The sequence below is a fragment of the Berkeleyomyces rouxiae genome (assembly GCF_048999995.1).
Source record: "Berkeleyomyces rouxiae strain 22BRR77 chromosome Unknown BrBRR77_ptg000009l, whole genome shotgun sequence".
Taxonomy (NCBI): Eukaryota; Fungi; Ascomycota; class Sordariomycetes; order Microascales; family Ceratocystidaceae; genus Berkeleyomyces; species Berkeleyomyces rouxiae.
Genome location: NW_027396499.1, coordinates 1,514,869 through 1,537,699, shown reverse-complemented (window position 1 = coordinate 1,537,699; position 22,831 = coordinate 1,514,869). Strand labels below are relative to the sequence as shown.

At 52.7% G+C, this 22,831-nt stretch overlaps 12 protein-coding genes across 12 annotated transcripts; 4 read left to right on the top strand and 8 right to left on the bottom strand.

The window, feature by feature from the left end:
- Positions 1–418: 418 nt before the first annotated feature.
- Positions 419–661, bottom strand: BROUX77_007018 (uncharacterized protein; the record flags this gene model as incomplete). Its single annotated transcript, XM_073752068.1, has 1 exon — positions 419–661. One exon carries the CDS (start codon positions 659–661, stop codon positions 419–421), a length of 243 nt encoding a protein of 80 aa, XP_073603165.1.
- A 134-nt stretch (positions 662–795) lies between these two features.
- On the bottom strand, positions 796–1,242 carry BROUX77_007017 (uncharacterized protein; the record flags this gene model as incomplete). Its single annotated transcript, XM_073752067.1, has 1 exon — positions 796–1,242. One exon carries the CDS (start codon positions 1,240–1,242, stop codon positions 796–798), a length of 447 nt encoding a protein of 148 aa, XP_073603164.1.
- An 864-nt stretch (positions 1,243–2,106) lies between these two features.
- BROUX77_007016 (uncharacterized protein) lies at positions 2,107–3,701 on the bottom strand (the record flags this gene model as incomplete). The annotated part of the gene is made up of 4 exons (XM_073752066.1): positions 2,107–2,409; positions 2,475–2,867; positions 2,951–3,271; positions 3,459–3,701. 4 exons carry the CDS (start codon positions 3,699–3,701, stop codon positions 2,107–2,109), a joined length of 1,260 nt encoding a protein of 419 aa, XP_073603163.1.
- Positions 3,702–4,298: 597 nt separating this feature from the next.
- Positions 4,299–4,851, top strand: BROUX77_007015 (uncharacterized protein; the record flags this gene model as incomplete). Its single annotated transcript, XM_073752064.1, has 4 exons — positions 4,299–4,321; positions 4,397–4,529; positions 4,634–4,712; positions 4,775–4,851. The coding sequence occupies 4 exons, from the start codon at positions 4,299–4,301 to the stop codon at positions 4,849–4,851; spliced, it is 312 nt and encodes a 103-aa protein (XP_073603162.1).
- A 538-nt stretch (positions 4,852–5,389) lies between these two features.
- On the bottom strand, positions 5,390–5,924 carry BROUX77_007014 (uncharacterized protein; the record flags this gene model as incomplete). Its single annotated transcript, XM_073752063.1, has 3 exons — positions 5,390–5,448; positions 5,510–5,802; positions 5,872–5,924. 3 exons carry the CDS (start codon positions 5,922–5,924, stop codon positions 5,390–5,392), a joined length of 405 nt encoding a protein of 134 aa, XP_073603161.1.
- Positions 5,925–7,323: 1,399 nt separating this feature from the next.
- On the top strand, positions 7,324–7,855 carry BROUX77_007013 (uncharacterized protein; the record flags this gene model as incomplete). The annotated part of the gene is made up of 3 exons (XM_073752062.1): positions 7,324–7,483; positions 7,546–7,617; positions 7,677–7,855. 3 exons carry the CDS (start codon positions 7,324–7,326, stop codon positions 7,853–7,855), a joined length of 411 nt encoding a protein of 136 aa, XP_073603160.1.
- A 339-nt stretch (positions 7,856–8,194) lies between these two features.
- Positions 8,195–10,330, bottom strand: BROUX77_007012 (uncharacterized protein; the record flags this gene model as incomplete). The annotated part of the gene is made up of 3 exons (XM_073752061.1): positions 8,195–8,627; positions 8,691–10,164; positions 10,231–10,330. 3 exons carry the CDS (start codon positions 10,328–10,330, stop codon positions 8,195–8,197), a joined length of 2,007 nt encoding a protein of 668 aa, XP_073603159.1.
- A 624-nt stretch (positions 10,331–10,954) lies between these two features.
- Positions 10,955–12,580, top strand: BROUX77_007011 (uncharacterized protein; the record flags this gene model as incomplete). Its single annotated transcript, XM_073752060.1, has 4 exons — positions 10,955–11,552; positions 11,642–11,810; positions 11,871–12,095; positions 12,172–12,580. The coding sequence occupies 4 exons, from the start codon at positions 10,955–10,957 to the stop codon at positions 12,578–12,580; spliced, it is 1,401 nt and encodes a 466-aa protein (XP_073603158.1).
- A 230-nt stretch (positions 12,581–12,810) lies between these two features.
- BROUX77_007010 (uncharacterized protein) lies at positions 12,811–14,520 on the bottom strand (the record flags this gene model as incomplete). Its single annotated transcript, XM_073752059.1, has 3 exons — positions 12,811–12,930; positions 13,005–14,334; positions 14,414–14,520. 3 exons carry the CDS (start codon positions 14,518–14,520, stop codon positions 12,811–12,813), a joined length of 1,557 nt encoding a protein of 518 aa, XP_073603157.1.
- A 762-nt stretch (positions 14,521–15,282) lies between these two features.
- On the top strand, positions 15,283–16,795 carry BROUX77_007009 (uncharacterized protein; the record flags this gene model as incomplete). The annotated part of the gene is made up of 3 exons (XM_073752058.1): positions 15,283–15,325; positions 15,416–15,586; positions 15,663–16,795. The coding sequence occupies 3 exons, from the start codon at positions 15,283–15,285 to the stop codon at positions 16,793–16,795; spliced, it is 1,347 nt and encodes a 448-aa protein (XP_073603156.1).
- A 242-nt stretch (positions 16,796–17,037) lies between these two features.
- On the bottom strand, positions 17,038–18,993 carry BROUX77_007008 (uncharacterized protein; the record flags this gene model as incomplete). The annotated part of the gene is made up of 3 exons (XM_073752057.1): positions 17,038–18,715; positions 18,779–18,873; positions 18,946–18,993. The coding sequence occupies 3 exons, from the start codon at positions 18,991–18,993 to the stop codon at positions 17,038–17,040; spliced, it is 1,821 nt and encodes a 606-aa protein (XP_073603155.1).
- Positions 18,994–19,405: 412 nt separating this feature from the next.
- BROUX77_007007 (uncharacterized protein) lies at positions 19,406–21,655 on the bottom strand (the record flags this gene model as incomplete). Its single annotated transcript, XM_073752056.1, has 1 exon — positions 19,406–21,655. One exon carries the CDS (start codon positions 21,653–21,655, stop codon positions 19,406–19,408), a length of 2,250 nt encoding a protein of 749 aa, XP_073603154.1.
- Between the last annotated feature and the right edge of the window lie 1,176 nt (positions 21,656–22,831).

Below are 22,831 nucleotides of genomic sequence, written 5' to 3'. Positions count from 1 at the left end.
GCTCCCCATTATATGGCTTCATTGGCAAGCTGCGCGGCTTGTGCGGCGGACTTTGCGAGGGTTGGAGCGCGATCCAGTATAGCTGTATCGTCTACATATCCAAAGTGCACTTTGCTGTGGTGCATGGACGCAATAAAGTGTGGGAAAAGAATAGAAGAGACGGGCGATCTCTGTGGGAGGCCGTGTTCGATGCGATGGATCAAAGTTTCCACGAGGTCTGTAGCTGGTCGGCCCACGAGGACGCCGGAGAGTCAGGAGGGGGATAAGGGGGTAGAGGGTGGCCGCGTTGGTAAGTCGCCGGGCCACGACACATTCAATGTCCTTGCCGATAGTGGGGAGTAGGGATATGGGCCTCCAGTTTGCGGTCGTTGTGAGGTCCTTATGTGGCTTAGGGATGAGACATTTGCGACCTTCGCGTTCAGGCGTGACCGTCCGGGAAGCTGATGTTGCGTGGCGAGACGGAGTTGTAGGCCTCGAAGTGGAATTTGGCGGCATCAGTGGGGGCGCCGCAGCTTGGTGCGCATGAATATATCGGCACGTTCAGGTAGGGTGCTGTAGAAACGTCCTTCGTGTACCAGGAGGGAGGGAGAGAAAAACGGAAAGCCTTCTTGTAGTAGCCCATGACCTTGTGGACGGCCTCCGGGGTCTTAACATTTTCCATGATTTTTTACCTAAATGTCTTTACCGCGCGGGAGGTCGCGCTTCTGAGGGCCTCCGCCCGGGTGATGTATTCCGGGCTCCAGACGCCGGACAGTCTTCTCTCGCAATTGCGCTCGTCTCTAGTCATAGGGGGAGTCAGTTAGGTCTCTTAACGAAGTCGACTACCGTATGTGGGATCATGTCTGGGATGGAATGGCCCATAAGTGGCTTGGGCCATTCCGCAAGATTGACAGTGGCAACCACCGTTGAGTGAACGGATCCTGGCTGAAGGTCGTGCTTCGCGTGTGCGTAGACACCCAAAATGTTAGACCAGACAAGTACAATCATGTTGCCCCGCCCGTGGCGTGGATGCCCTGGCCCGGTTGGTGCCGGCTTCTTGCTCTTGGTATGTGACCTTATTGGATGAGTCTCATTGCAGTAGCGGCAGTAGCGACTTGCAATGCTCATCATCAGAAGAGGGGTCAACAGAAAAACCTTGGCCGAGAACTCCTTCCAGCTCGGGATTTCGGCGTTGCGGCCCATACCATCAATCTGTTGGCCAATGGACTGACCAACAATGGCAGAGTGTACCCTTTTGTCCATTTGGTACCCGTGCAACGTCAGTGCCGGGTCTGGAAAGCCGAGGGGCAGGGGATCTCGAAGCGGAGCTAGCGGTAGATCTCGACCTGCGGGAAAGGGGTTTTAAACCCATCCTCTCATGATTGGTAGACGATATGGCCGAACGCATCAAAAGCCTTCACGTGAACTTCAGCTTTGAAGGAATTGTTTCTAGCCACAGCTCCGGCGGCGCAAGTTCCAGGGACTGCAAATAGGGAACTAGGGTCATGTGTGTGGAAATGGTCGAGTAGTGTAGTTTTGGACAGGGTTGTCAGGTAGTCCGATAACGCTTTGATTGAGATCTTAGACGTGAGGCAGACGCCGTTTGAGTGGGTAGTGGTATCCAGAGGCCCTTGGAACCGCGAGTAGGGGTCGAGGAATGGAGAGTCAGGAGTGTAGGACTCTCGTCCTTGAAGACCGTTGAAGATTGGCCGAGGTTGGTGGCCTCTTCTTTTGAATTTATAATCGGATTCCAAGCACTGCGAAGGTGGGTAGTTGTTGTCGAGATTGATCGTTTAGTTGAGTCGAAGCAAACGGGGGCTCATAACCTATGGTAAAAATTAGTTTTTAGTAAGGATATCCAAGTGTTGATCTTTGCAGATGGATTGACGATTAGATGGGTTTACATACAATAGTAGCGCCACCAGTGGTGTAAGGGTTGTGTGTTGTGGCGCTGGTAGTGTGGCGGAGTACTGCGGCACTATAACAATGGTCGAGTACGTTTGTTAACTAGAAATGCTGGAAATTGAACACAAGCCTCTTCAACCATACAGAAGACTTGTCTAGGAATACATATTACTTCTACAAACTTTGCAACTCTAAATTCAATCATGTCCACTACTCCTTTACTTAAACCTCGAGCAGCATGCGCCGAGGGTCCTCGATGTACTTGCGAACACTTTCAAGGAAAAGGACGGCCTCACGACCAGTGATGATGCGGTGATCGTAGCTCAGGGCAAGCTCCATGATGGGTCTAATCTTGATCTCGCCGTTGACAACGTAGGGGCGCTCCTTGATAGCGTGGAGGCCAAGGATGGCGCTCTGGGGATGGTTGATAATGGGAGTGCTCAGCTTGGAGCCAAACACACCACCGTTAGAAATGGCAAAGGTGCCGCCAGCCAGGTCCTCAATGGTAAGCTTACGATCGCGGGCCTATATGATGGGTTATCGTCAGCATGGCCACACTCATACGATATACATAGATCTGTTTGGCTCACCTTCTTGCCGACCTCAGCGATACCACGCTCAATCTCCAGGATGCCCATCTTCTCGACATTGCGGATGACAGGTGTGACCAATCCCTGCTCAGTGGCAACAGCCACGCTGATATCAACGTAGTCGTGGAAGACAATGGTGTCGCCGGTACCCGCGCCCTCGATGGAGGAGTTGAGGACGGGGTATTCCCTCATGGCCAGAGCGCAGGCGTACGCAAAGGATCCCATGAAACCAAACTTGGTGCCGGTCTTCTTCAAGACCTCATCCTTCATGGCTTTCCGGAACTCAATCAATGACGACATGTCAACCTCGTTGAAGGTGGTGAGCGACGCAGTGGTGTTCTGGGACTGCTTCAAGCGCTCCGACATGCGCAGGAGCATGCGGTTCATCTTGACCTAATGGGTCGTTAGTAAATCAAATTACCGTGGTTTCTCGCCGTTTATTCAACGAGAGCTGTAAAGGATCTCATAGAGCTTACGCGACGCTCGTTACGGTCGCCAACGGGGGCCGGGGCGGAGGCAGGGGTGGAAGTCGAAGCCTTGGGTACCTCGGCCTTCTTGGCAGCCGGAGCGGCCGTGGAGGGAGCAGCAGGTGTAGTGGGAGCGGCGGGAGCGGCGGGGGCGGCGGGAGTCTCCTTCTCAGCAGGGGCAGCCTCCTTGGTGGGGGCAGCGCCTCCAGCCGGAGCAGTGCCATCGGTGTCGATACGAATGATCTCTTGGTCAACAGTCACGGTATCCTCCTCGCCGACAAGAAGCTCGGTGATGGTTCCAGACTGGGGGGCATTGACAGCCACATCGATCTAGTGATTAAAGACGTTAGTTAAAATAAACCACCAGCCATTGGTCTGTAGTTTGGAAGCTAAAAGCTTGGCAAAGAGACGCATCGCAGTCGACAACTCATGGCATCAAGCATTCAACCCAAAACCATGCTTTGGAGTGACTCAAAAGCCATCAATGTCACATCACAAAGAGTCCAAGTAAACGCACCTTGTCGGTTTCAATGGTGGCAACCTCCTCGTCAGCCTCGACGTAGTCGCCAACCTGTTTGCTGAACTGGCGCAGAGTTCCCTCAGAGATCGACTCGGCCATCTGGGGCACCTTGACCGTGATAGTCGCATAAGTCTGCACCCGCTGCATCATCAGCGGCAAAGACAGAGGCAGCTGGCGGCTGGACCGCAGCTGGTGAAGCTGGGCCATTCTGGCTACGCGAGTGAGTTTCGTGGCAAGCATTTTGGAGCGTGGTCAACAATCTTGGCAAAAGACTGGTCTGGATGGTTCGGAGATGGAAGAGGTCTGCGACTGGCAAAATCCGAGGGAGCAAAATCTCTGCCGTGGTTGGAGCTCGCAGGATAAGTAAAATCCGGAATAAATGCGGCAAACCATGCACTACGCACTGGAAAGCCGAGCCTGCAAGGCTGTTCCGTCGCTGTCTGCACATACAATTACAGGGCACCATGTCCGAGATAGCCCGCTGGCTATGAAAGTTGCCATTGGCCAATAAGTGCTGCCCCAGCCGCGTCCCTGACTAATCCCCACCTGTGATTGGCATTTCGTAGGCCCAGAGGCCCATAGGCTCAGAGCCTAAGAGCCAAGCTCCCCATCTCCACACTTCCACTCCACACTCCGCAAACATCTCAGCCAGCTGTGCCGGATCCCAGATAGCTAACCCCATTGGTAAATAGATGGCTGAGCTCTCTTCTCGTCGACAGTAATCAACGGCAAGCTCTCCTCTACAGAGCCAGTGTACTTTGTTTGTGCCTCGAGCCTCTTCTTTACGGGACCTATCGATATCGCCCAGATCAAACTTTTCCGCCTCCAACCAGTGAAATGTCTTCGAGACAGGCGGCATTGTGAGTGTCTCCTTCTCTCTTTCCATTCGCCTCCCCTTTACAAAGACTTGCGTGAGCTAACCATTCCTTGCCTAGGTCGCTCTACCGACGCTCTCTTAAGCTTGCCTTGGACTGGGCAGTCCATCGTCACATATGGAGAGGGCAGGCCCTCTACATCCGGTCTCTCTTTGAGGCCAACCGGTCCATAAACAACCCGCGGCAACAAAGAGTACGCAATACCCAACAATTGGGCACATCAACCTCCTGAAAAGCGCATCCAAGAAGAAACCGCGTCCCATAGTTGACATTCACAATCGCTAACCGTCCTTGAAGGCCCTGCTATCCGAAACAGAGAAGCTCCTAGAGCAATGGAAGCACCCAGAACCGTATATCCCGCCTACGGCGCCAGGAGGTATGAATCAAAACTGAATCACAGCCTGCTTCACTTCTGTATTCTAACACTTGTCCGTTTAGGATCCAAATACGAACGGAATCTCCCTGCGCCTTTCCTTGATCGTAAGACCGACCATCCATATCAAGCCCGTCCATGAACCAATTCCTAACTTAAAATAGCTCCTCAAGCGCACTGATGAAGTTGCGGGAATCGTCATACAGGATGGCATTGCGACAACAGCCACATCATAGTACAGATCAGACAGATACTACCCCCAGAATAACAGAACAGAACCAGCATATCAAATCAAAATAGCTAAATAACCAAGATGCGACGATATTCGGCGGTCTCTCAACTTCAGCTTCTTTTTTTCTTACATGCATATGAACTCGCCTGTCAAATAATCATGACAGCAATATCGCAACAAGACACGACACCATGCGAATACGCACATTTGTGACTAGCTAAACAGTTCTGTATTGAAATCAAATATGTTGGGAGCAGAAACAATGCTTATTCGTTACCACCATTGCCATGGGGCTCAATGTACAACCCAAACACAAAGAACGAGAGAAGAAAAAAAATCAACCGTGGAAACCCCGTAATTCCCAATTACCCCAAATTCATGACAACCAAGAGATAAAAGTGCCAACCTGACTAGAAAACAACGCATAAAACAAAGTTAAACAAGCAGTTTACAGCACCATGCTGGAGCTCTTGCCAGTCTTGGTACCGGTCTTCTTGGGAAGAAGGTCTGCGCGATTTGTTAGTAAGGAATGCAATTGTTATTGTGTGGATAGTAAATGAGAACTTACTGGCATGGATGTTGGGCAGGACACCGCCCTGGGCGATGGTGACGTGTCCCAGAAGCTTGTTCAACTCCTCATCGTTTCGAATGGCAAGCTGGAGATGACGGGGGATGATACGAGTCTTCTTGTTGTCGCGGGCAGCGTTGCCAGCCAGCTCGAGAATTTCGGCAGCCAGGTACTCAAGAACGGCAGCCAGGTAGACAGGGGCACCAGCACCAACACGCTGGGCATAGTTGCCCTTGCGCAGGAGACGGTGCACACGACCGACGGGGAAGGCCAGGCCAGCCTTGGAAGAACGGCTGTTGAAAGAAATATGGTTAGTTTCCAAAAAGCTTCATGTTTAAGGTATTCAAGTGGTAAAAACTTACGACTGAGCGCTCTTGGAGCCGCTAGCCTTGCCGCCGGACTTGCCACCAGTCATTTTGAGAAAGAATAATTTGTTAAAAGAAACCGGGAGATTTCAAAGTTCGGATGTTCCACGACGGACGGGAGGGAGATAAGGCGAGCGTGGGTGTAAAAAGAGATGGATAATGAAGAGAAAAGTGCAAACCAGTGGAAGAAGTTCAGGGCTGGGAAGCTATTGGTTAAGTAGTTTTTGCGTGTTGATAGCAAGTCACGGATCACCGTGTCTGGCGCTAGGCACTAGTCCTAAACGGGAAATCCACTCCTGCTTTCCCACTCCACTTTTTTCCATACCAAATTTCAGCCTCAATGACTGTGTGGGACCTGCACTCCCCTCCTGGTCCATAGCAAAGGCCTAGAAACGCGCTTTGGCTGCACGCACACACGACAGACACGAAATCACGCGACTCCCTTGTCGTGAGTTCCCTAGGCAATGGGGCTGGCGTTTATTGCTGGAACGAGGCCTTGGGCTGGTTGCGGTGCACTTGGTAGCTTCTCCTGCATAGCGACGACAAGGATGGCAGGTTTTTAATCTCGAGCATAAGTGACAGTGCATATTGGTTGTCGTAGTCACCGGGTCTTTTTTTTTTTTTTCCTTTGCATTACATTACAGTTAGTTGCCACGAGTCGCAAGTAATCGCCCGTCCACATCGCTAGCAAAACAAAAAGTCACTGTGACAGTAGTAGGGTTAGGGTAGCATAGTAGCACAAGAGGAAGCTGAGATGTTTTCTTTTGTTTTCACTTCCTTCAATTTTTTTTTTTAATTTTTTTTTTGCAAGAGTTAATGTGTAACTGCACCTGTTAAGAAAGTCGCACAGGAAGTCATGATGAACAGCAACCTCTCCACAAATATGTAAATCTCAAGATGCATCATGCGAAATACCGATGAGAAGCAAGCTACTGCCCATCGTCGGATCCACGCAAACCACGATAAACCACCACACCGCTGAGTAACAGACAGGCAGGCGGCTGTACGCTTTCGGCATAGATTGATAAAATTCAGCATTTCACAGGCTTGCTGGGCGTTCATATCCCAATGAGGAAGTGGGAACAAGGAGAAGGGATGCACCCAATAGCAGCGTGGAAATCTCTGCTGGGCCCCACTTTTGCGCGCAATCAGCGCTCAGAGAAGGTTAAGCACCAAGGCGCGTCGCGGTTGGTCCGTGCATGTTTCCCATTGGCCTTATTCGCGATTGTACCCGCAGAAATCAGTAAACGTAAAGACCGTCTGTTGCGGTATGGTACAAATAGAAGAGCTTCCCCCAAAGCTCTGCCGACGCATCTCCTGCACTTTCTTTCTTATTTTCCCATCCAACAACTACGTCCATCTCTGTTTCTTTATCACCTCTTCGCTTGACTTAGTCGCTCCGTCTCGTTACTCTACTCATTTCTAACTCTACTCGATTTATTTTTCGCAATGGCTCCCAAGGCTGACAAGAAGCCCGCCTCCAAGGCTCCCTCCACTGCTTCCAAGGCTCCTGAGAAGAAGGACGCCGGCAAGAAGACTGCCTCCAGCAGCGACAAGAAGAAGCGCACCAAGACCCGCAAGGAGACCTACTCCTCTTACATCTACAAGGGTAAGTGACAGCATAGACTCGGTTCCATCACCACTTTACTTTCTCTTCTAACACACCTCCAGTCCTGAAGCAGGTTCACCCCGACACTGGTATCTCCAACCGCGCCATGTCCATTCTCAACTCGTTTGTCAACGGTACGTATAATCAAGTCTTTGCTTTGTATATTATTTATTTTCTAACACAATACCTCTAGACATCTTCGAGCGCGTTGCTACCGAGGCCTCCAAACTGGCTGCTTACAACAAGAAGTCCACCATCTCCTCTCGGGAGATCCAGACCAGTGTCCGTCTGATCCTGCCCGGTGAGCTGGCCAAGCACGCCGTTTCTGAGGGTACCAAGGCTGTCACCAAGTACTCCTCTTCCACCAAATAAGCCTGTTTCGCGTCTTGTCTTTTGTTATTCTCATTGTTTTGGGGTTTTCTTTTCGGGATATGGGCTTGGTGAAGGTCGCACAGCCAAGCACCTTGACAGCTGGTGTTCCAGTTGGGTTTTCTAATGCGTCACGGAAGGTCTTGTTTTGCGTTTTCTCGTGCTTTTATTTTTCTTTTCCTTTTCTTTCACTCAAAGGAGTTCTTTGCTCTGCACGGTCAATTGGGGTTTGTGGTTGTACATTACATCTCAGGAATATGGGTTTCTGTTTAGAGATGAATGAAATTCATAAGAAATATGCATAGCTATGTTGTTTGACCCACAGACAAAATCCCCATTCTCTTAAGCCAAACCTGCTCTACTGCTCTTCATCTTTTGCATCACTGGTTCCAAAATGCCCTTGTTTTCAACTGTACCCAGAGCCGTTCCTCTGCTCCATCCCATCTTCTTGAGAAGATTGTGCCCACGATTGTCATTTCCAAGCTCAGGTAGCAAGGCGCCAACGATTTCACCGTCCTGGTATCTGGCTTCATTGACGCTCTTGCTTGATCTGATGGTGCCGGCCAGGGATGCTGTCTTGACCTTGAAATGTCGTCGGCCCATCTCCATCATGACGTGCCTGAAGCGAGACTGGCTGGTAGTTGTGTTTGCCCTCTTGTAAAAGGTCGTCTGGCGCAGGTTTCCCTTTCCCGTTGACTTGGACACGAGAATCAGCTTGTGAGCAATTTCATGCAGGCCCTTTCTGAACGCTGGAGCCATTGGCGGAAAGGTGAGTCTGGTAGGAAGGAGATTAGTCAAATACCTTTGCTAGAAGAAGAAGATAATAAGGCAAACTTACTGTTCATGGTCCGAAGAAAGAAAGCCCTGAAGTTCGTTTGAGATCTCATGGAACTGCATGCCGCTGGGGTACTTTGAGAATAAATCGCCAGGAGAAGCCGACTTGCCGAGCAGACCTTGAGCACGCAAAAGCTCGCGCTTCTTCTTCCGCGCAGCCTTCTTCATGCGGTTGTTGTTGATTTTCTTGTTGAGAAGGTCCTGGATATATGGGTCCAGATCAGGGTCGAAGAAAGGCAGACTGCCTTTGCCTATTTTCTTCTTGCGAACTAGGCTAGGGAAAATACTGATGATGTCCCCATCTTCATCATCATCATCATCATCGTATGTCAAATCAATTTCATCGTCCTCTTCATCTCCGTCCTCGTCCTCGTCGTCTTCGTTCTCCTCATTTGCGGAAATCTGATCAAAGGCCTCGTCATCTTCGTTTTCGTCATCCCCATCTTCTTCACTAGAAGATGAGTCAGACCCGAAATCTGCGTTGTCAAGTTCAAAGCTGAATGGATCGACATTGGTGGTTATTTGAACTTCCTGGGCAATGATTTCACCATGAAGAGTATTTTCGACTTCGACTTTGTCCTCGGGGATTTTTGAAGTAAAAGTTTCTTCTGCTTCACCAATATCATCAGAGTCATCACTATCGGTCTTTGAATTCTCTTCTGAAGGACTGATAACAATGTCGCCCTCTTCGCCGCCAAGATCTCGTCGAGCCCATACTGTGGGTTCTAAGTCAAAGCCATTCTCGGCCAGATTGCGCCTGTAGTCTTCGACAATGAGATCGCTATCGAGGCTTTCATCGGCGCTATCTTCATTGAAGTTGAATCCAGATATAGGGTTGGTGAGTGATCCAAAACTGCCCGTTGATCGTCTTTTCTGGTTCTTCTTTCGATGTCGAGCTTCTCTACGGGCTGCGCGGCGGTGACTGGGCTTGACCATGGCTGTTGTGAATTCTTCCTTTGAATTGTCGATTATTTCCTGGACTTCTCTCCTGATCTCATCAAGATCCAAGGCGTCTGTGTTTGTCTGTTTTCGTTCGGCGCTCAAAGGCCGAGTATCGGGCTTGACGTCTTCCAACAAGACTGCAGAATCTCTTGATTCAACGCCAACTTTGACGACAGGTAGTTGTGGCTTGGGCGCTTGGGTCGCTGCTTTGCGGCCCCGGAAGACGATGACTTCCACGCTTGATGTGTCCGAGAGCGCAGGCGATACAGGTCGTGGGATCTCGGTAGGAAAGGCGGGAAAGCCGAGTGCCACGGGAACTGGGTCTTCCTCAACTAGAGCGTCCGTGGGGTCGATGAGTTCCTTGGCTGGTTGGGCCTGGGTATTCGTCTGTTTTTTATGTAATTGGTCGAGATTCTCAAGGGGGCGAGAAATGCCGGCACTAACAAACTTGACAGGCCGCTTCCAAAGCGAGATACCGGATAGTGGTTGCCAATGCGTCGGTTGATACTCGTCCCGGGTTGCGACGTCACCAAAGTCTAGAGAGGAAAAAGATTGTTAGGGAAATTCGTGGGTCAGCAGGACGCGAAAGGAGAACTACCCACCAAAATGAGGTAGGCTGTAGTGCTTGTGATAGACCCTTGAGGGAGTATTGGTGCCACTGGTGAAATTGCGACGGTGTTTTCTGGAGTTCTTTTTCCCCATAATGCGCGAAGAACAAACTTAAAATGGGTTGTAAAAAAAAATCAAAGCAACAGAATGGAATGGTATGAAATTTTGGTGAAAAGGTTCACTGGATTTTGTCGGCATAGAGTAGTGGGGGTAGTTAATGGTCATCAGAAACATGCCCGAGTGTGTCTAAGGGATAGGGTTACCGGGAGCTAGGGGCTACCTATTGAACCATGGATGTGTCTTTTGATACACGACAGCTAAGAACTAACTATTAGTCAATAACTTAACGAAAATGACGAGCGCACTCAAAATGAGCAAAGGCAACAATAGCTTCTGGTACAATTAAACTGTAAGGCTTCGGAGAAAATTTTGTGAGTGTACAGAAGTAGAGTCTATATTTCTCTCACATCACATCTTCCAATACTTCAAGTAACTAGTTACAACAAACACGTCTATTTGTAGTTAGCTCTAGTGGCGCCAAAATCGGTTACATCATTTGACCTGGTCGACCACCACCACAACCCCATCCCAGCGGCTGATGTCATCCCGCCTGTTCTGAACAGCCCTTATCAGAGTGTATTTTGAGCAACTTGTTGATCAACTCTGCTACAACCATCTTCCCTCCACCAACTCAACCCCACTAATAATATCGAGAACATGGTTGACGTCGCACGATACAAACGCATCGTCCAGTTGTTTTGGGATCCGGAGCCCACCAACGACCGGCTTCAGGATGCCCCCATTTGGTGCCTTGGATGCTCCTACGACCTCTCTTCACCGACAAAACAGACAGCCGCTGCAGCAAAGCCATCTACAGCCTCCGAATCTACCACAACCCTCCAACTCTCGTCTTCTACGGACTCGAAACCCGACGCGACCAGCTCCAACAACCCCGAACACGCCAACACGGTTGACGAACAAAAGGCCTCCACTATCGACGATGCGCCCTACGACTTTGTCGCGAGTAATGTGTCGCCTCCGCCAGCACACACAGGCCACAACCCCGACGGGGGCTGGCCGGCACCATTCCTAGACGACTTCCAATCACGGCTCTGGATGACGTATCGCTCCAACTTTGACATCATCCCCAAGTCCACCGATCCACAAGCTACTCAGTCGCTCTCACTTTCCATGCGCATAAAGAGCCAGCTCACTGACCAGAACGGGTTTACCTCTGACGCTGGCTGGGGATGTATGATTCGAACGGGGCAGAGCTTGTTGGCAAACACGATGGCCATCCAGACTTTGGGCAGAGGCAAGTTCACTGCTAATTCTGCGTTCTTGGGGGGTCATGATCACAGTAGTGTTGGTGTTGCTAACAAGATCCGTTATTATATTATATAGATTGGAGGCTTGGAGACTATGGACAAGCTGAGCGACATATAATATCGAAATTTGCGGATCACCCGGATGCGCCATACTCCATTCACAACTTTGTCAAGCATGGCGCAGAGGCCTGCGGAAAGTATCCAGGTGAATGGTTTGGACCTTCGGCTACTGCTCGCTGTATACAGTGAGTTGTGAACATCTAACCGACCCTCTCAAGAGGCACTCTTCTAATCCTAGTAAACAGGTCTCTGGTGAACAGTACAGAAGCGGCGTTTCGGGTGTATTCGACCGGCGACAGCGCAGACGTCTACGAAGACTGCTTCATGGAGGTCGCAAAGCCTGATGGTACAAACTTCGTCCCGACGTTGGTACTTGTCACTACGCGTCTCGGCATAGACAAGATTACTCCAGTATACTGGGAGGCGTTGGTTGCAGCTTTGCAGATGCCGCAGTCTGTCGGCATAGCAGGGTGAGAGACTACATCTACTTGTGTCACTGGATGGAGGGAAACATTGATGTCAGCTAACACTCATGACCTTGGACAGGGGACGTCCATCATCATCGCACTACTTTGTTGGAGTTCAAGGGATGTTTTTCTACTACCTTGACCCTCACATATCCCAGCCAGCCCTGCCTTTTCACCAAGACGTTTCAAAATACACGCACGAGGAGCTGTCTACATTCCACACCCGCCGACTTCGCAGGCTACACATCAAGGAGATGGATCCCAGCATGTTGATTGGCTTTCTGATCCGGAGCGAAGATGAGTGGTGGGAATGGAGAGCGGGGGTCAAGCATGTTCAGGGACGGCCGGTCATTTCCGTCTTTGATCGCAACCCGATGAGGGGGATGGATGAACGTGCCGAGGCTATTGATGAGGTTGAGTCGTTGAGCGAGGCAGATGGGCTGGAAGAAGGGGAAGAAGAAGAAGAAGAAGCTGACCAGAGGCTATGAATCACCGTGTCATTTGTCATTTCAAAGTCCTGGTTTTTTCCCCCTTGACATCTCTACTTGTTTTCTATTCCAGACTCTAATTTGTATACCCAGCATACTGGGTAATCGTTGGGCCACTCGCTTTATTAGATGTAACCAATATAGCTTGACCCGCCATTCATGATAGTGTTCTACGCGATATATCAGGAGACTAGGGACGCGTACCACGTGGCAGTGAGGCGTTGAATAGTCTATTTCTTCTTTTTCCCCTTGGGTTTAGTTGTAACTGGTGTTGCAGTCGCATGACCAGCCTTTTTGATATGGGCAAACAACTTGGTCCGCGAGTCAAACTCCTCGTTACATACTTTGCACTATAGTTAGATGGTGAGTTAGTCGATGGCAAGTGGTTGGAGCAAGAAGGCTGGGATGTGAAATTGGAGCTCACCGATGTCTGGTTTTGCTGGTTCTCGGTATTGTCGCGCGCAGCCTTTTTTAGGCGCTTGGCTTTGGCCTTGCCAATCTTTTTCGTTTCTAGCTCTTCGTTTGCATCGTCGTCGTCGGCGATGGCGAGCGGTGAAATATCCGGGGGGCTCCCGGACTCTGACCCGTCACTCGGTGCACTTTTTAGGTTGTCGGGTTGTTCTGCAGAGAGTCCAGGCGCAGGTTCACAGTCTTCCGTTTCAACGACCGGTGCTTCGTCTGCCTCGCTGATGTTGCCATCCACATCTGAGTCCAGGGCCGGCGGAGGTATTGACTCGGGCTCGGGGTTTGGAGCGGGATCCGAGGCTTTTTGGGCAGCTGTGGCTTTCTCAAAGAGTCGTTCTTCGCGCTTGAGATCGCGGCGAAGTTGCTGGACGATTTTCAAGTGCTTCTTGCTGCGCTCGTGTGCTTCGAATTGCTTTTCGCTCTTAAAGGTCTTGTCGCACACGACGCACTCAATTTCCTCGACAATCTCTTCCTCCTCGTCGCCGGTGAATATTGAATCCTGCTCTGCGGGCTGCGACTGGGCCCACTCGGGGACCACGTAGTCGTCCATGTTGCGCTGGTTGGCTGCGCGGGACCGGGCTGCCTGGGCGGCGGATGCTTCGCGGAGAGACTGTTGTCGCTCTGCCTCTGTCTGGACGTTTCTCTGGTATCGCGGATCGCGCTTTCGCGCAAACGATACTAGGAAGCGAACGGTTTCGTTGAATTCTCGCAGGGCGTCTTGGCGTGCTTTTTGGTTATCCTTTTCCATGAGGCGGCGCACTCTTCTATCCGGGGCATCCGATAGCCGGTACTTGTCCGCCCAGGCAAATGTTTTGCAAGAAGAAAAGTTGGCCCAGACGGAATAGAATGGCCGGACAACCGTGTCGTAGTCGGACTTGGATGTGCCAAAGTCGGGGTATGTAAAGTTGTCCGAGACACCCAGTTGTTCACTCGAGGCTCGTTCTTCGTCTGCAAGGTCAGTGAAGATTGAGTTGAGCGAGCCGTAGAAGCCGACGGGGTCGTCGGTGAAGCGCACAGTCGAATTGAAGCGGCTGATCAGGGCGAGGATCTTGTCTGAAGAGGTATGGTGGGCGCTGGAGTAGGCATCGTTGGCAGTGCCAATATCGCTTGGATCGACACCGCCGAGGATCGCGGCGCGATGCGAGTCGTACCACGAGCGCTCCTGCGGATCCGACAGCACTTCGTAGGCAGCCTGTATCTCGGCAAATCGTTCTGTCGCGGCTTCGATGTCGTCGGGGTTTTTATCGGGATGGTGCTTGAGGGCTTGGCGACGGTACGCCTTTTTGATTCTGGGGGCCAGGGTTAGCACGCAAGCCACGACGCACGCAGGGAGTCTCGTGGACTGGCGGGAAAAAGGGAAACGCGCACTCGTCGTCTGTAGCGGTTTGCTCAACGCCAATCAGTTCGTAGTAGCATGTTTTGGCCTGGCCATTCGGGCCGGCGCTGGCGCTGCTGGTTGACTGTTGGGCCCCCATGGTCGAGCGGAGGTGGGAGCTGGGGTTGAAGAGCCAAAGGCAGATGGGCCGTGGCAGGAAACGAAGAAGAAGACCACAGAAGATGTGGCGTCTTGGGCGCAGGACTGGCGATGCTGGCCGGGCCCGTTGCGATCATGTGAAAATATCGATTAGTGGGGTAATTAAGCAGGGCGGGTAAATTTTTGGCGCGCATGCAGAACAGGTCGCACAAATCTTGGACGACGAGGACTGGTGCGCTGATGATGTCATTCTTAGTCGGCATGATTAAATGTGCCGGAGAAGTCAAATCGGGTGCTTTTCCAGCGTGTCAAGAAGAGCGACTTTTATTTGACCGCTGCACCATCTAGTCAGTTACTTGCTGGTGATGTAGAAACCGCGCTTGGCTCTCGTGGCGCCGGCTGCAGTTTTCGGTGGCTCGTGTCCATCAGCACGAAAAAAGAGGCTTTCTATGGGCTAGGCAATATGGGGTTGATTGCACACTAAAAATAAAAATCAGCCAGATTTTGCCCATCGCCAGAGTTGCGCTGTAGGCTTTTCTACCAGCGCGCCGTCTGGGCTTGGATTTGGCAGCATCGTCATCGCCGTCTTCTTCATCGCCTTCATCTGATTCTTCATCTCCGCCCCCCGCGACTACGATGCTGCCCCGTCCCCGTTAGGAATGACGACCAAAGGCCACCCGAATCATCATCGCCGCTTTGACGACACCTTGTCCCAGGCTGGACCGCCGCGCATTTGACTTGTTCTCGTTCTTCCTCCGCCACCATGAAGTTTGGCCACGACTTTAAACAAGCGCTCGAGCACGAAGGTACACATCTCCTACAAGGCACACCAGACCAGCGCCGAGACCAACTGCCGGCAGCAGAACCTCATGCTAATCTGCTCCGCACACGCCTAGGGTTTCCCCAGCACTGGGTTGAACATGCTATTCCGTACAGCCAGCTCAAAAAGTGTCTTAAAAAGATCCTCAACGAGTTGCGCGACCTTGGACTAGACTCCGAGACCATCAAACAGCTGGTTTCCCCCACCCCCGATGCTGCATTGAAACTCCAGTATGACTTGGAAGAATGTGAGTGGCCATCTGCCCCAGTCTTCTGCCGTGACGTGCTCGATGGCCTTCTGACAGTCCTCAAACCCTGCTGCAGCCTCCAAGCTCCAGGCACTGAAGCCGAGGCTCAGCATCTTCATCCACATGGAGGATGGAGCTCCCGTCGATGCTACGCTTACGCCAGCCTCGAAAAAGCTCCTCCAGCGGATCCTGGAAAAGCAAAACGGCCTGGAGCCCCGCGAGAGCCACAACGATCTTGAGCCAACCCTTAACGAGACCAACGAGCCGACACCGAGCCATTCGGAACAACATGGCCTCCCGATCCCGGTCTCCAACTCCGACGTCCTCAAGGTCCCGCTCCATTTCGACGCGCAGTTTTTTGACATCCTCCAGCGGGAGATGACCGGCCTCGAGTTGATACAGGCCCAGGAAGAAAAGACCCTTGCCAGCGAAATCGATAGCCTCAAGGACATTGTAGCTGTCGTCTCGCGCCCCTCTCGGTTTTGTCGAACAGACATTAGAAAGTGGCGTGAAATATTCCACGTTTACATCGAGGCAGAGGTCTTCTTTTCCACCTGTGAGACGTCTAGCGGCGCCCGCAAGAGCACAGATGCCCTGACAAAGCTTCAATGGTTCCACAATGAAACTCGCAAGCTTCAGCTCAACGGCGGCTTCTCGAGGCCTCAAAGCCGCGAAGCTTTGTCCCGGTTCCTGCAGCTCAACATGGCCATTCTCAAGAACCTGCAGTTCCAAGAAATCAACCGCACCGCCATTGTCAAGATTCTCAAAAAGTTTGACAAGAGAACCTCGTTTGGCGTCTCAAAGGTGTTCCCGCAGGCCATAGACTCGACGCGCCTCATGTCAGGCTCCACGGCAAAGGACATGTGCGCTGCTATATCATCGCAGCTCGTCTCTCTGGTGCCGCAGATCGACGATTACCTGTGCCCTGTATGCTTTGCCATTGCCTGGCGTGCTATCCGGCTGTCGTGCAACCACGTATTTTGTATTCGTTGTATCATCAAGATGCAGAGACGCCACGATAACTGCCCGTTGTGCCGCGCCAATAGTGTTGGACAGGCCTGCACGGATAATCTCGACCCAAAACTCGAGCACTTTCTGAAGAAGAACTTCCGCGCCGAGGTCAACGAGAAGTCAGTTGCCGATGAAATCGAAACAGGAATTGAGCAGTATGGACCTGGATACCGCAAGATCAGCTGCATTGTCATGTGAGAGAACAACTGCGGCACGGGGTAATCTATCGCTGCCTGTATTGTGTAATTCAATCGTGATTTTATATAGAAACGATCTGGCTATTTAATCAGCCATCTTCATGATAATGCCAGCTATTACAATATGTTGAATCAATGCACATCACATCGCTATGTTGAATAAACAAAAGAAATGACCAAACATGAAAAGCAACCAAAATAGAAAAAAAAAACAAATGTCATCTGCCGTCCAGCCCACCGCGGCTAGCCCGACGCCTTGCTGGCAGCATCGAGGGCCTTTTGGAATGTAGCTAGCAGCTCCTGCGTCTCCTCCAACCCAGTGCTGACACGGACGAGGTTCGGATCGACTCCATAGTCAGAGGCCCAATCCAATTCCTGGTAGTGAGCGAGCAAGGCATATGGCGAAGTCAGGGTGAAGTTGGTGCCCAAGCTAGGGCCCTTTGCTGTATCAAGACTGTCGAAGAAAGCAATGGCCTGGCAGCGTTGGTGGAACACAAGAGACAGGAGGCTGCCGTAGCCGCCGTTTGGTAGCCGACAAGCCTCATAGTTGTCCCTGGAAGCATTGTATTTCGGATAGAAGACGTCCTTGACCAGAGGATTCTCGCGCAAGAGATCACACAAGGCGAGCGCATTGGCGTTTGAACGGTCGATACGTGAGCGGAAGTCCCTGCTATTTCTCTCCATGAAAACAACGTCTTCAGGCCAGTAGGTATCTTCGTACTGGGAGGTTAGGGTGGACTTGAGAGACTCGTGCATGGGGGAGTTGGGGTTGAGAATGGCACTCCCACCCATGACGTTGGACTCGCCCGAGAAGATCTTGGTTAAGCTGCTGACGACAACATCGGCAAATTTGAGGACATCCATGTTTACAAAGGTGCCAATGGTTTCGTCGACAACAATGGCAAATCCATACTGATCGGCCAGCGCGCGGATTCTCTTCAAGTCAGGGCAAGTAAGTAGTGGATTTCCTGGAAATTCACAGAACAAGGCAAGGAAGCGCTCTCCGCCCTTGAGGCGAGTTTCAAAGTTGTTTAACTCTTCTTCAGACGCATGGCCGTAGAATTCGCAGCCAGGGCCAAACTTTTGGAGAATTTTGAGTGTATCGACATACGGGAACCCTATATTCACGCTTCTAAGAGGGCCGCGAGCCGCCAGAAGAGCGCGATGGATGTGGAAGATGGCATTCATGCCACAAGGGAACAGGAAGATGTCGTTCTCGTGGAGGTTCTTAACACCACGGACGTTGTCGTTAATAGCGCTCGGCTCAGAAGACGTGGCCTCGGATATGGCGCCGGCAATACGACGACGGATCGCCGACCGAGCGCAGGGAACTAGCGAAAGATCGAGGTTGCGACCGAAGCGCTCTTCAAGGAAATGGAAGCTTTCAGTGGCCTGGAGATCTTCGCCTGTAGGCGACTTGGGCGAGGAACCGCTCGAGCCGCTCCCAGGAGACTTGCGACCGGTTTTATCAATAGAGCCCTGGCGTGCCTGGTAGCGGCGGGGCCCTCGGCGAGAAACAGGAGTCGGCGGAGGAGAAGCGGTAGAGTGGCACGAGTCTACCTTGAACAGGCCCTCTTTTAGAACAGCATCTGAGAACTCGGCACGGCGGCTGGAAATACCGTCTCCTGAATGCTGCCAGTACTGTTTGGCAAGAGGCCATATTTCCTTGTCCATGACCACGGCGGAGATACTGGGAGACAGGCGCAAGAGCGACGGAGCTGTGGCCTTTGCCGTGTTCAGCACTAGGTCTACAATGTGCAAAGAAGAGGCGGAGACTGGCGCAGGACTCATGGCATTGATGAAGTCAACGCACCGCTGGGCTGGCGCATGGATTGGAAATAGCATGGCCGTCTGGCCCGGCTTGCCATGGAGCTTTACAATGGACTCAGCCAAAGCAGCGATGCTCTTGTGGATGAAAAAGCTAGTTGCTACAAATTAGCCGCGACAGTCATGGTAGCGAAAAGCACACCAACGCTACACATACCGCGGGTAGCCAGTGGTCATCTTGTCGACGACCCAGCTCTGGCCCTCCTCATAGCCAACATTGGAAGCCCACGATGGCAGCGAGACACTCACGGCCTAGAAGCAAAAGGGAGTGTGTCAGACTGCGGGGTTCGTCCAAAGAACACGGCGGCAGAATGCATTACTCACATGTTGTGTGTCCGGGATGGCCTCACCGAGCGCGTACGTGGCGGGCATTGTGGGAGAAGCAAAGCGGGAGCACAAACAAGGCGGATTGGATACGAAAAGAAGACTGGCGACTGGCAGTCCGCAGGCAATTGGGAACGACCGGCAGTTCAAGTAGTTGGTGCTCGCTGGTATCGGGATGCCGTGTCTAGCCAGTTATCGAGAGACAATATGGAGGATTGGTCCTGAAGCCAAGCGACGGCCCCAGCGAGCCGATGTGTCAAACAAATCACACATGGTTAGCGACTGGCGAATTAGCCAAATGGGTGCCCGACTATCGGCGTGGGGCTCTGGGCTGACTGGGAGCGAGCGATGATTGGCTGCTTGGGGAGGTGTGGTCACATATTAGGGTTTGGGCCCGGGGTTGCAGCAACAAAAATACGATAACTAACTACGTCTATCTAACCCTGAACAGACTACTCTCTCACCGGCCAACACAACTGATGCTATCATTCGGCAGAACGGTCTCGGTATCCCACTTGTTGAAATCACTGGGAGCCGTGCGTGCTGTCAACTTGCTGCTCATCGAGACTGTCGACATGGCGCCTTTGCTGGACCGGACCGACGCTGTGCGCCCAAGAGCCTGACTGGGGGCTTTGCTGGGGGCTTTGCTGGGAGCCCTGCTCCTACTACTGGTGCTGTGCATTGAGAGCTTGGACCTCTGGCTGGCGCGTGGAGGCCCACGGGTAGAGTCGGAAAACTGACGGCCCGCCTGGGAGCGCTGGTCGCCGTCGTCCACGTACGTCTGCCAGTCGTTGGGTCCCGTGTTGATATGGATTCCCTGAGGCTTGCCTGACCTGCTGTCGGCTACCGAGCCGGCCGGCCAGTTTCTGGGGCCCTGGTCAACAACTGTGACAAAGTCGTCGGCGACCTCAATGCCCGTCATGAGCGGACGGTCTTGCTCCACCACTGTCTCCCAGTCCTGGCCATGTCCGCGCGTTGGGGCGCCGCCGGCTGCCGTCTTGTTCCAACTGCCTGCGTTGGGGGACTTCATGTTGCGCCCGTACTGTTGACTGGCGTCAGCCACAGTCTCAAAGTCATCAAAGTGATCCTTTTTGCTGTAGTGGCCTGCCGATCTGGCGGCTATGTTGGGCCGATTTGACGCACCAGACGAGCGTGCGCCGCTTCCATATTTCTGGCTGGCATCAGCCACAGTCACAAAGTCATCGTTGAAGGCTCCAGCACCAGCGGCTGCAAACTTTGGTCCTCGAGAACTACCGACCACTGTTTGAAAGTCGTCAACGTAGCCTGGAGCACCCCGTGCTGATCTTCCAGGTGCTTGAGAACTACCGACCACTGTCACAAAGTCGTCGACGTAGCCTGGAGCACCTCGTGCTGACATTCCGGGGGCCTGAGAACTACCGACTACTGTTTGAAAGTCGTCAACGTAGCCTGGAGCACCCCGTGCTGATCTTCCAGGTGCTTGAGAACTACCGACCACTGTCACAAAGTCGTCGACGTAGCCTGGAGCACCTCGTGCTGACATTCCGGGGGCCTGAGAACTACCGACTACTGTTTGAAAGTCGTCAACGTAGCCTGGAGCACCCCGTGCTGATCTTCCAGGGGCCTGAGAACTGCCGACCACTGTCACAAAGTCATCAGGATAGTCTGCGGCGCCGCCGGTAGCGAATCCTCTGGGATTTTGAGAACTACCGACCACTGTTACAAAGTCATCGACGAGTTCTTCTCTATGATGGCTGGCAGAAGAGCGACTAGAGGCCTGTCGAGCACCAGTACCGACTTGGCTGGGAGCTCTTCGCGCGCGCGAATTGGCACGGGAGCCTTTGCCGTCTGTAAATGGTGCAGCGGCCATGTGAGACTTGCGTTCGCCAGCGTTTTCCTGTGGTAGATGGCCAGTACGGGAGGCAGATGGACCGTAGCTCTTGTGCTTGGGTGTAGCTTGTGCAGACTTGTTGGGCTTCTCTGCCGTGGTTTGAGTGCTTATAGTGTGAGCTGAGGCCATGGCAGTCTCGGTGGTCTTAGTTTTGGTGTCCTTGGCCATGGAGTATGTGAGAGCAGCACCGGCAGCAAGGCCGACTAAACCGAGGACGACATTGGTAGCATTGTCCAATAGGGTGGGACCTTCGTCGTCGTAGTCGATGGGCTCGTTCTTCTTGGCCTTGGACGGTTGTCTTGAGAGGGCAGCGCCAGGGTGACGCGGGGCAGACGATTTGGCGGCCGAGGCCTTGGACACAACACTGGCACTAGACTTGGCAACGTCCATGTTCCAATTCATGATGCGTGCATTTTGTCTCTGGGCAGCGTCGGGCTGATACATGACTTCCAGAGTGTTCCCGTCGAGATCGGGAGTGCGAACGTGTGTGGGCTTGTAGACACCAGCTGAACTGGATGTAGAAAGACTGACGTGGGGCTTTGCGGCGCGAGCCAGGAACTCAGAGACGGCAGACTTGGAGGGCGAGGCGATGGTAAGATGGCCGCGGGGTATTGGCTTTGCGGCAGACTGCTCGCGGAGCTCAATAAGAGGAGTGGAAGAGTGGCCAAAGAAGACGGAGCGAGACGGCTTTGAAGACGAGGACTTGTGCCTTGCGTGGGCTTTGGACGAAGGGCGCTGGAGCTGGGGAGAAGTGATGAACTTGAGACCCAGTGGCTGGAGAAGGTTGGCGTAGAACGAGGTTGCAAGCGTGAGATCGGAGACGTGGATGATGGGCAGCATGATTGCATGAGAGAGCGGTGGGCGAGCAGCAGAGATATATAGCAGGTTGGCTATAGTGTTGGTGGGTGTGGAATGGATTCAGGATGGATCTGGCTGCGAGCAAGGTGCGGTGTACAATGGAAAGACAAAGGGACAAAGGGAAAAGCAAAAGCAAAAGCAAAATCCCATGCCCATGCTCATGCATCCAAGCAGATGCAGATGCAGATGCAGATGCAGATGCAGATGCAGTGCAGCGATTTAGTTGGTGTCTTTGCTGGAATCCCCAAGTTGCAGGGAAACCTGGAGTTGGGAATCCGACCCCCCGCCCCAAAGGAGCACGATGCACACCACACGCCCTCTTGGGATAGGCGGACGATGTTGTGAGCGTGTCCTCGGACTACTGCTGGTGGTCATGGGGCGGCATTTACCGCCGGGGGTCTTGGGTCTTGGGAGCTGCAGTATCCACGCACAGACCAAAAGCCGCACGCCACAGCGGCCGGCCAGTGCAAGAACAAGGAAGCAAGAATCAGGACTGCAGAGACCCAGGCCTGGGGCCCCTCGTTGTTCTCTGTTCTCCGGGCTACCCCCGTGTGCGTGTACCGTACCGGGGGATGGTCATCCCTAACCACCAGGCTCTGCCTCGACAGAACAGTCGACCTCTAAGCAGGACCAGGTGTCTCCCAGGATCACCGTGCAGCCATGGATGGAGCGGGAGGGAGCGGGAGGGATGGGGCGGGTTGGGCAGCAGACGGCCAGTCGAGGATGCCACAGCGAGTCGCTATCCAGACATCCTCGTCCTCGCCCACCCACCCATGCAGCATCAAGCTCCCCTCCCCTCCGCGAGGCGAGGCGAGGCGAGGCGAACAAGAGGCCGCACCGCGCAGCGCAGCCAGACAGTGCGTGCAGCCGAGCAAGAGAGAAGGCGAGCGGCTCCTCCTGGCCTATCAGTCTGAGCCAGGCGCAGGCTGGGATCGGCCAACCAACTATAGTTCGCTACGAGAAAAAAAAGCCTGCTTCTAGAGGGCTGCAGCGGCTTGCTTCCACACTCAAGCGTGCGTGGTTGCAACGTTGTTGGCGTGTCTGTTTCATGCCCTCTGGCTGTCCCTTTTTCTCATGTAACTGGACAGCGAGGGATGCAGAGTTGTGCATGGCTGCAGCCGGCTCCAGGTCCCTGTCCAAAACAAGGCTTTCGGCTTC